The sequence below is a fragment of the Adiantum capillus-veneris genome, chromosome 2, assembly GCF_014529385.1.
Source record: "Adiantum capillus-veneris isolate H3 chromosome 2, ASM1452938v2, whole genome shotgun sequence".
NCBI classification, from domain to species: Eukaryota; Viridiplantae; Streptophyta; class Polypodiopsida; order Polypodiales; family Pteridaceae; genus Adiantum; species Adiantum capillus-veneris.
In genome coordinates, this window is record NC_140932.1 from 95402747 (window position 1) to 95414758 (window position 12012).

The 12012-nt window shown below is 46.0% G+C and overlaps 1 protein-coding gene across 2 annotated transcripts in view; it reads right to left on the reverse strand.

Annotated features, from left to right (window-relative positions):
• DEX1 (defective in exine formation protein (DEX1)) overlaps positions 1-12012 on the reverse strand; it is a 125519-nt gene that overhangs the window by 22452 nt on the left and 91055 nt on the right. For both annotated transcript variants that reach the window (XM_086487781.1, XM_086487784.1), the window contains exons 7-8: positions 4918-5492; positions 3481-3551 (exon numbers count right to left, since the gene is read on the reverse strand). In XM_086487781.1, the coding sequence (XP_086343907.1) occupies positions 3481-3551; positions 4918-5492 (646 nt within the window). The remainder of the gene's footprint in view (positions 1-3480; positions 3552-4917; positions 5493-12012) is intronic.

Genomic DNA, 12012 nt, shown 5'->3' on the forward strand with positions numbered 1-12012 from the left:
TCAACTGTAAATAGCATGGTGTCCAAACGAACTAATAAGAGAGTGCTCTGGTCAAAGAGGCCTTCCCAGCCACAATGAGGGGGCATCTGAACCGTGCCTCGCATGACTGCATCCCACTGTGAAGGAATGGCAGAATCAATCTCAAGCAGTCTGTCTGGCACCCCGCGACCAATGTCATAATGTTCTGCCACAAAATCTGCATAACGGCGCAAAAACCCCTGTAGGTCAAAAACACCTGTCTAGGACGGATTCCCTCGATATCTGGAAGCTTTTTGGTGAGCTGTCACAGAAATTCAGCGGGCTGTAATTCTCTGTTTTTCACTGCCGGGAGCCCAAAAGCCTGTTCACGCATCCCAAGGCTCTCACTAGGCTCCCCCGATGTTCCCTTGCAGTTTAGGTGCGAAACCCTAAACCTGCAGAAAAACACAGCAGGCTGTAATTCCCTGTTTCGGATCGTTTTTAGCGGAGCGAACACGCCTACGCGTGTCCCAAGGGCTCCCGCACACAATGGGACAGTTCCCCTGTGAATTGGACGAGTTTTCACGCGAGAAAACTCTCCAAACTCGCAATCTTTCGTGATGGAACTGTGTGTACCTGTGGGGGATTAGCAATTAGCTAATCCGGTTCCTGTTCAGAAGGCTCTTGCCTTGGCAAACGCGCATAAACCCCCAGAACTGTACATAGGTCAAATGAGAAGCCCACTAGTGGGGCATAACATACTGTACGTATGGGAGAAAGAGAGCAGTATGTAGCGTGCGGGGCATCACTCCCGTCACCATACTCTGCATAGAGGGCAAGGTAAGCATTCCATAGCTTCTGTACCTGCTACAATCCACCTGAGGCTGAAAATGGCGCCCCCTTTGTTGATATGCAACTCATTTTTGCCTCCCAGAGTGGCAGAATCGCTCACAGGCTGACACGTCGCCTAGTTTCCGAGTTTGGGCTTTCCCTGCTAAAAATATCTCAACTGGTGCGTCAGTTGACTTGGCAGCAGAGCAATAAAATGTTCCCCTTGTCATTCCAGAGCTAGTGACGCGAACACATTTTCTGGTCAAAAATAGCAGTTCCCTAAATTTTAGGAGATGCTTCCATGGCGTCCCTATCGGTCTCCTGACCATCATTGAAGACTACCATTTGACCACCATCTACAATGTGGGTTAATTTACTGGCCCCTTTCAACTTATAAAGTTGCGTTGACTTGACGAGTGGCCCAAATTCCAGTTTGGCACACACGAGCTTCCATACTCATCAGAATTCAGTGCTAACTAGCCCGGGCAGTCCCTGTCTGACCGACCTAGATCCCCGATGTGAGAAACCCATTTGGCTACAACCGTTTCACACTGGCCATGCAATGTCCACTTGCACCTTTTCAAGGGTTTTGGGACAAACAAGTAAAAATAAAATAAATATATCTAATACTTATTTACGGAAGGCAACAGGAAAAATACACCTCCTGGTGACAACCTCCCCCTCCCGTTCACCTTCACATTGTCCTGCTGCATCAGGCTGTGCAGCCGCTGCCCGCACTATTATCTCCCCTCCCGCTGCTCTACTCATTTGCTCAGCCCGTTGGCAGCATACCTTTGCACACGCAGCCCACGCATAGCTATCCAGTCAACGCCATTGTAGCCGTAACCTTATCCAGCTAGCCCCCTCTTCACACACACACACACACACCCCTTTACCCCTCACTATCATTTTCACCGCTTCATTCGGGACAATACGAACAAGATACTAATTCAAGTTCCAGACTCCAAGAAGCTGCTCTATTGCTGGGAATCCCACTGAGTTACCAGCACCAACACTCGGGTCGCATTCGGTTCCGTATGGCTTATTGAGGATTTTGGGACAACCGGGACACAATTACCGAAAGCCAACACGGGAAAAAACCGAACATGGTGCCTCTCGATAAGAGAAGTGGAGGAGAAGATTGCAAGGGCGGTCACACAAGCCAAGAAGGAGGCCGACAAGGCATTGAATGCCGAGGTACGCAAGATGTGTGATATTCCACACATCAGGCATTGTTCGGAGGAGATCAGTTTTTCCTTTTGAGGGCAGCCAGATTGAGGTAGTAGAGTCATATGTACACTTGGGCATCACCTTTACAGCCAGGACTGGCCGCTTCTCTACGGCACAGGCAGCCCGAGATCGCACCACACGAGCGTATGCAGCTCTAGCCATGCTTGAGAGGGGATGCCATCAGACACATTTCCAGGAGCCCCGCACGAAGAGCTGGCTATTTGACACTTTGGTGACACCAGCTCTTCTATACACTGCCCCAGTTGGACCCCAGGATTATCAGAGCAGGCTTGGAGCAGACTCGAGAGGCCACAGATATTGCTGCTTGCCCGGATGATCCGGAGCAAGCTATCAATCCCACATGATATTGTGAGAGCAGAGTTCGGTGCCCCACCCATGAGGGCACCGAACTCTGCTCTCACAATATCACACAGTGGGATACCTCCAGAGGCTGCGAGACATGAGGGCAGATAGACTACCTCGCCTTGCTCTTAAGGCCTCCCGCGGGCTAGCAGACTCTAGGGATGAGAGATCATGGTACGCTAGTGTGACTAGATGGCTTTAGACATACGGCTACTCTATGGACAGATTGCCTCCCTCATAGTATGATCCAGATGCACCACGCCAGGCCCTCTCACACACTGAGAGGAACACAGTTGTCAGATATGAGCTCATACAGAGGCATGTAGAGCAGACTTGGCTCACACCTTCACGGCCATTGGCGCTCCACGGCCTCTCAGAGACACAGACGAGAGGTCCAGGCCATCAGGGATCGACATACAGCATATATTCAGAGGAGGGCAGAGCAGACACTAGACATGGCGGGCATAGCCAAAGTCCTCACATCAGACTCATGGATGTACCAGATACTACACCCTGCCATCACTACTGGATGGAGTTGATGTACCACACCACCCCCCTCCCTCCTCCCCTCACTCTCACTACACACATACATGCCTCTTTATGTACACCGGATGTTCTGTTATTACCCGGTCACCCCCACATCTGCACACTGGATGCTTTGTTATTACCCGGTCACTTACCACACTACACTTTGTACACCGGATGCTACTATTACCCGGTCATTTTGCACATACCAAATATCCAGAGGATATTCACATTTTTGTACATGGATCTGTCTCATAGGGCAGTTTTCTTTGGCCTTATGAAGACGTAAATAAAATCTCTCTCTCTCTCTCTCTCTCTCTCTCTCTCTCTCTCTCTCTCTCTCTCTGGGGATAGTTTCCCACAATGTTAAAATTTCTCTTCTTCTTCTTCTTCTTCTTCTCTCTCTCACCCACCCCTACCCACTATTTTCTTTTCAGATCTTTGTACTTTTTTGTACCCAGACCTGGTATTAGATTCACTTACAAAGCAACAATTACTACAAAGACACACAGTATTTTGCAAACCTCCAAAAACAATTGCTTTACACACACGTAGAGCAATACAGTGACTTACTCATGGTCAAAAAAATAAGAAGTAGCAATAACCATTTCGTCCACACCATCTTGATCGATATCAGCAATAACCTGAATCAGCATAACGGTATGCAAGACAACAAATTATGACGTTCAAGCTTTATCAGATCATGCTTAAAGCAATCAGTACATTGATAATAGGTGTAACATTATAGCATCCAGACAGGTTGCAGCTGAAACGAAGACTTTCCATGCTGTGCTTTGAAAAAATTCACAATGAAAACCAGGATAAAATAGAGATTTCATTAACATAATAGTACCATCAAGCTTGGGATCCAGATCCTTACAGTATAATCCAGCCAATTTTCTCCAGTAGATATAGTGGGCGAGTTCCGTCTGGTCCCCATCAGTCAAACAATTTGAACCAGGTTAAAAGGGGGGCAAATTTGTTTGGGTCCATTTTAGGGAGCTGTATTCAGCACCCAAAGCTAATCCATTTTGGGGCCTGTTCCCTCTCATGGTCGCACAATCAGGCACGTCTCCCTCCCTCCTGTGTCCTGTCCAAAAACCTTCGGCATGGACTCCTGGCTCCATTATACCCGCTCTCTCTTGCACATGGATCTAGGAATGATCATGGAGTGAGACCCACTACCTCTAGAGATGCAATCCCAGAACCTCTAGGTTGTTACTTGTGTCATATGAACATTTCCATTTTGGCAACTACTTTCTATGGGCAATGCTACCATATTGGGATTTACTTTAGTTGAATGGTTAGTCTTTCATGTGTGTATGCGCGCGCGCATTAATTTTCCTTTTGACATAGCCTGAGATGTACGTTCACCTTTTTTGAGCCCAATAAGTACCATACTATCAGCAAATTGAACCAACCCAGAAAGCATCCTATGTAGCGACTATGAATAAGATGCTATTCACCTAATGACATGCCCCATGCTGATCCAGACTAACTCGAGGGAACATTTCCCCTGACTGCATCCACTCCGTTTCAAGCAACAATCTTTACCCAGCAGGATATGCAACAGTCTAGTTACAAGATGCAGGTGATCTATTCTCCTTTTCAAGCAACAATCTTAACCCAGGTCCCTATATCAAATGCAATCTAATTCCAGAGCCAAAACTTATCCAGATCCTGTTCGACATATTGATCATCCAATAGCAAATTTCCATTCTACAAAATGGCATCAAAGGTTTAGCGAACACTTTAATTTAAACTACAAAAATTTGTCTCTTTGACTTAGTGCCATCCTCTCTAGACTCCTGGTTTCATTATACCCCTCTCTCTTGCACATGGATCTAGGAATGATCATGGAGTAAGCCCACTACCTCTAGAGATGCAAATCCCAGAACGTACGTGTTATAAATTGACATTGTAGCAGTACATGGCAAATGATCATGCAAATGTAGACAGACACATAATTCAAGATTTTGGTCTCCAATCAGCACATAAAACATTACTTACAGGAGTACATAAAATATGAGCATCGATGTTGACATAGTCTTCTTCCCTTTCATGCTGAGCTTCCTTCCAGTTCTCATCACCCCACATTGACTCATCTACGTAGTCATCATAATCATACTGGTATTCCTCCGTCAAACCATCCTCCATGTTCTCATCCTCATCCCGAAATACTTCAAAAGATGCATCAGCTACATCTTCCAAGGATTCCTGGTCATTCTCTACAGTCGGAGTTTGATTCTTATCTCCTGCAATATTCTGTGTTTGTGAGACTTCAGAATCTTCCAACAGCCTCCTCTGCGCCCCACGAGAAGCTGAGCCATCTGAATTTGAAGATAAATTGGCAGAAGCGGCAGCCATTTGAAGGCCATTGCCTGATAACTCTTCCTGCTTTGTTTCTTCCCCTATCTTTGAATCAGATAAGTTGGGCTTCTCTGTGCTCTCCAGCTTTTTGGCTGGGACTTGCCCTTCAACTTTGTTTCCCACATCCTTAGTTGTATCAGTAACATCAGCACTACCTGGGATAGTAACCTTGGCATCCCCCTTACTGACAGTTTCTTGAACCAAATCAACATGACCTGGAGTAATTAGTAGGTTCAGTCTCGACCAATAAAAGTAATCACGTGACTTTTACAAAAAACATGAATCATCCACTGAAAACTCTACGCCCATCATTAAGATGTCGATCTTTATCAGGACATTTACATGCAACAGACAGAGGCTCTTGTTGAGGAAGGAAAAGAGAAGTTGGTGTGAAAGATTAAGAGAAGCCTTTACTATTTGAAGTAGGTACCACGGGAACGGTATCATGTGCTTGATGATTTTTAAAAGTCTCAATGTAAGGGTGGAGGGAGATTGATCATTGTCTCTACATGAAGAAAGCTACAGATGGTATTTTTTTTATATTGATCCCCTATGTCAACGATATGCTCATGGCTAGGAAGAACAGTCTTGAGCTAGATGCATACCTATCTGTCATGTTATCGAATCCATTCTCTCTCTTTTCTGACATGTGCAGGTAGCTGAAAGCTAGGGAAGGAGGAGGCAGCAGTAGGCACAAAAAAAAGGACTCTCATGTAAAAGAAAGGGGAAAGCGCCCCATTTTGAGCTGACCAAAAACATATTTTTCATTTGAAAGCAGGTCCTGTTAAGAGCAAAAAGGCCAAGACAGGGTGCTTCATCAGCACTTTCCGTGATTGAAACGGCTGCACCACTGCATCATAGCATTTCTGTTTGCAGCTCTCCACTGCATAAGGTTTTGTATGTCTAAGCCTGATACATCTCTCCAAGCGCCTCTACACCTGTGATTTGTTGTTTGTTTTGCAGATCCTGGCAAATTTAAGTGTTTTTATCTATTCCAATATCCAAAGCCTGTGTTCAGAAGACTTCGCCAGACTTCACTAGACTTGAGCACTCAATGTTTACAGTAGAATTTTTGGCCCCTTTTAGAAATGTTTGGCAGACTGCAGCAAGATCAAGCATTCTCAAAGTCCCCTCTCAAAGTAGCTCTTTCAAAGTAAGTTCTCTCTCCTAGATCTATTGGTGGCGCAGCTATGACGCTTACATATCTTTCTCGGTGGATTATCAGTACACTATTGATCAGGCCATTGTTACCGAAACGCGGAACGGGAACGGCGATGAAATCCTCGCGGAGCGGGGGAACGGGGAGGGGTCTGGAACAGGAACGGCATGGAACGGGAGGCATAAAAACACCCAAATAATGCAATTTTGAGCTTTGTGTGATTGAATAGAAGTAGCATCAGAGTCCTTTGACTCTAACACTCACAAAACACTTGATTTGAAGACCATTCATCCTTACTATGGCAAACGTGTGTCGTGTAGGCTTGACAGCTTGAGAGGGGGAGAGAGGGAAGGAGGGAGAAATGAAATGAACTGAAATGAAGTGTTATATTAACGTCTTCGAAAGGCCAAAACGACCTATGAGACCAAAAAGTTACAATTGGTGAATCTGATATCATGTTTGAGTACGGAAACTACAAAGTTACAAAGAACTAACATTAAAGCACTAAGGAGAAAGGAAATAAATCTGAAGTTGATTCAGGATTGAGATGAGATACTGGGGGGGAGGGGTTCTATATGAAATCTCTCATCGGTCGCTGTCGGATCTCATCAACCTCCTCCATGGTCAGTACTATGGTTGGGCGTCTTGCATGTCGAGCTAGAGTGATTTGTATCTTCAGTTGCAACCTTCGTCGGTGGTGGGAGACCCCTTGAGGTCGTGGGCGTCTTGATTGGCCTAGCTCAGTGGCTCCGTCAAGCAACGTACCTCTAGTGTGGGAGGGCTTTGAGATCTACTGTGATGACTGCTCCTCTGGCTCTCCCCTGAGTGGTGTCAAGAAATCTGTGATTCGTCTCTGAGACTGTCTTTCCCCTGATGTCCTCAGTGTAATGGAAATGGCCTATGAACTTTGAGAGTAGCGGAATTAGGAAATTAGATAAAGCACTTTTGTGAGATTACTTTGTAAGCATAGCGGGTGAACTTGATTGATGGTAGCAACATAAACATGGTACTTGGTTAACTTGGCATGAACAATACTTTTGCAAGAGAGAGAGTTTAGAGAACATGACAATAGTTGAGGACCAGATTCATATGGAGCCGGTCCCCCCTCCAATAGGCATTTGTATTATAGTTTCTCCCATCAAGAGAGACTTGGTACAATACAATCTTTGTGTTCCTTGTGACCTAGGTGATGCAATGAAGATGGAAGGCTTCATGCATCACAAGCATAACATAAACTTTGTAGAAAGCTTTAACTATCCCAAGCCTCAGTCCCAAGGCCTCAAACACCTTCGAAGGTGGAGAGAGCTAGCGGGGAATGAGGATAGGGAAGAGGAAGAAGAAACATTTCATATGAGAAAGAAATAGTTCCCCACTTATCATTACTCTTCTTGCTAACATACATAATAGCATAGTAATGAAGATGGAGAAGATGGCAAGCTTAAGCATTGAAGCATGGCTCTTGGTTGGATTTGCATTTCATAGCCAAGAGTGTTGATGTAGGCTCTCACTTCTCACAAGCTTGGAGAAGGAGGTGGTGTTCCTCAACAATGGTCCACAAAATGAGCGTGTGTGTGGTGTATATCCCCCTAGCACCCCCCTTGCTTGCTTGGGGCGAGTTGCAACTTTTCCACATGTTGCACGCTCATTGGACCCCTCTCCCCCTAGCCAATCACATGTAGCATGCAGTCAAGTACATGGGTAGTCTATTGACAAGTGTCCTCCTTACCCCTTAGAGGGAGAGAGCTTGAAAATATCTAGATATTTGTTGGATGGAACTCGAAGCTCATTGGACCCCTCTTTAGCCCAACCAATAGCATTCAAGCACACCATGTGGTTAAGCATAGGGAGAGTCTGACATGTGTCCCATGTGCCCTTTGAGAAAAGGGGTGCCCTTTGGGTGAGTGGAAGGTCAAGTCAAAGATTCCCCTAACTTTGGGACTTTCATGCATAGGAAGCTTCTCAAGCACCTTCCTCATTAAGTTTGTAGGGTCTCTTTTTGACTCAAGCACCTTACCCCCCCCCCATGCATGGGAAGCTTCTCAAGCACCTTCCTCATTAAGTTTGTAGGGTCTCTTTTTTATTCAAGCACCTTACCCCCCATGCATGGGAATCTTCTCAAGCACCTTCTTCATTAAGTATGACAAGCACCTCAAGTACCTTAGTCATCAAGCATGACAAGCACCTCAAGCACCTTAGTCATCAAGCACGACAAGCACCTCAAGCTTAGGTCGGGTTCCCACCTCAAGCTCAGCCCTAGCTTGCCTAAAGTCAAAGGACTTTTAACACTAACAATTAGAGGTCTTTAATGAAGCTAACCCTAAGGTCTTTTAAGCTCCATTAGATGCACGTTGCTCTTTGATAGACTACCTCCTTTTGGACCCCTATTGGGATGTAACAATCTTTCCTCTTGGTCCCCTCCTGAGGTAAGTATAGAAGCACTTATTGCACATTGCTCTTTGATAGACCATCTCCTTTTTGGGCCCTATTGAGATGCAACCATCTCTCCTTTTGGTCCCGTGTTGAGATAGGTCTGAAGCACATGTCTCGATTCTAGCTCTTGTTCCTGTTTATTCTCCCACATTAAATGATCAGTTTAATATGAGAAAATCATTTGGTAAAGTTAGATATTATATTTTATGACACTCAACAAGCTCTCCCTAAGTCTGCACAGCTCTAGCAGGAACGATCCAAGGCATCTCTGATCCTTGTATCTCATGACTCTAGAAAAAGTTCTAAAACCTTCTCTGAACAGGCAGTGGAAGCGGCCACGTATCTCATAGTACGCCGGGCAATGACATGTGTAGTGCATCTCTGTCTCTGGCTCTAAGAATAGGTGACATATCCTGGCCCCTGCTCCTCGAAATCGGCCAATCTCGATCTGGAGCTGATGTGAGGATGTTTGTATCTGCCCAATAGCGCATCTTATCCCATGAGATAAGTGCGTTCCATGTATGCAGGCCTAGTCACAAAGCCGTCCTCCGTGAGTTGGAGAAGATGCTCTTTGTAGAAGGCCATCTTCGTATCCAACTCCTGTGTTGGGTGTATCCATGTGCTCCTGGTATCTAGCTGAATCAAGTCCTCGCGTATGAGTTTGGTGATCTCTATCCGTGTGAGAGACAGGAGAGTGCATCCAAGCAGTATTGAAAGGGAGGCAATCTATCCATGTTGAAACCATGCGACTGAAACCATGTTGTCATCTGTCCATACCAACACGCTGTATCGCCTTGTAGAGCTAGTTGTCGACATGACTCCACGGCAAGTTGAGCGTATTCGTCCCTAGGGAGATCCCATGGACCGTGCATAAAGGATATTGATATGATCAATGCCTCCACCACGAGGGGGGGCGGCTAGCTCGGCTTGGATAATCTCATGCAGCATTGAGGCGATCATCCGAGCGATCATAGAGACCAAAGGCCTCTCCATACATCTCCATCCATCTATGTTGCCAGATCTCCCATGGTAGTCTACTAAGGGTCCCCATACCTAAACTCCATAGATCATAGCTGGAGTCACTAGAGTGTCAAAAAGCCAGAGCTTTGTTCGCGGTTCCTGAAACTGCACCTGCGAACACATCCTCTCCAGTCCTTCCAAAGCTGCATATGCTCTCGTCAGTCTAGTCTCTGATACTCTCCTTACGGAAAACATTGGTCCACCGAAAACTACCCCAAGATAAGTATATGCATCTGTGTACTCCATAGTCTCCTGGCCATACGTAAATGTGGGTGCTGACCTCCTGACCCACTCTAGTGTGGTGTTGAACACCATAACCTTGGTTTTACCCAGGTTTACAGACAATCCACTGTCACGACAAATGTATGCAGAGCATCCAAATGACGTTGCAGTCCCTCTTATGAGTCTGAAATCAGCACAATATTGTCATCATATAGTAACAACGGAATCCATTGCCCAGCTAGTTGAGTCTCCCTGTCTCCCTGACACTCTACATAGTCCCAAAACTCATCCACATACATCCCAAAAAGAGTCGGGGATACGGGGCATCCTTGCTTTACTCCAATAGTGAAGTGGACCATGTCAATGGTGCGTACCCGCCCCATCACTGTCCTTATAGAGCCAGAATACCCCATATCAGCTCTGTAGGCACGCCCGTGTCTTGTAGTCTACGTAAAAGTCTGGCTCTCAGCACTGTGTCAAAAGCTTTGCGGAAATCCACAAAGCTACAATAGATCCTCTTGCCATGGTGTCTACCCTCCTCAATAACAGCTCTGAGTGTCAGAATCTGGTCAAGAGTGGAGAAACCTCAAACCTGCTTGCCCTGGTGCTCTTATGCCCTCTCGCTCTGCCCATCTACTCAACTCCTGCTCAAGAACGGATGCATACATCCTAGCTAATGTGTGACCAACCATGATGGTGCGATAATTCCCGGGAATCATGGGATCTCCTGACTTGAAGATAGGCACAATCGTAGACATACTCCAAGTCTCAGGGAAGCCTTCATACATGGTTCGATTACACATCAAAGACAGGAGCTCTGCAAGCATATCTCTGGCATGGATGAAGTGCTCTGCTACCAGACCATCATGATCATGTGGTCTCCTTGTCTTCATCCTCTCACTAGCTTTCCTTACCCTCTCAACAGTAAAGAAAGAACATGTCTTCAAGCATGTCTCTAGTGGGTCCGGTAGAGGTGGTTGCCCTGATGTTGTGTAGAGAGATGTGACATATCCCCCCCATGTCGCGCTGGTGGTGGCAAATGCTCGTGGAATAGCCTCCATGCTTTGCCAGAGTTCTGACTTATAAATAGCTGATACAAATCCCGCTCTAGCTGAGATAGATAAGCGGCGAAAGATAATCCGTGATTGTCTATGTGTGGCACTTCCCTCGTAATTTGATCCTCTGTCTCTCTACACTCGTCATCATACTAGCTGTTTTGGGGCATGCTCCCAGATCGTCTCCGTGTAGGCTGGCTGTGGGAGTATGTCTCTAATGCTGCATCATGGAGCGTCTCTGTCGGTATCTAAGTGAGTTTAGCTAGTGGCCGTCATGGTTCCTGGGTGCATAGCTGCTTGTACATCTCATCCATATACACAGAATCTGTCTCTCTCATGAAGGTATACCGAGTGTGAGCTGAAACGTAAGGGTGAAAGACAAGATAGCATGATCAATTGCTGCTCCAACTGGCCTAGTGCCCACCATGAAATCCTGAAAGAATGGAATGAGACCTGGCTGGGCCATAACATAGTCCACTGTGCTGGCACCATGTCGGTGTGGAAAGCAAGTAAAACCTCCAGCTGTCGAAAATCTTTGTAGGCCATTCAAAATGGCCAATCTATGTGCGGTTCCCATATGTATTAAGTATGTGCCATACTCAGTGTATTCCTCATCTTGTGATAGTCTGAATAGACCCATCTCTGCAATTTCCAGCTCCCTAAGCATCTCCTCGGAAGTATCATAGATTATTGTGAGAGAGAGAGAGGGACAGAGCTTGAGAGTTGAGAGAGAGAGGGACAGAGCTTGAGAGAGAGAGGGGGAGCTAGTAGCCTTGTATACTTTAGAGTCTAGACTTGAAAGCTTGAAAGAGGCTAGAGCTTGAGAGTTGAGACTCGAGAGGGTAGGGC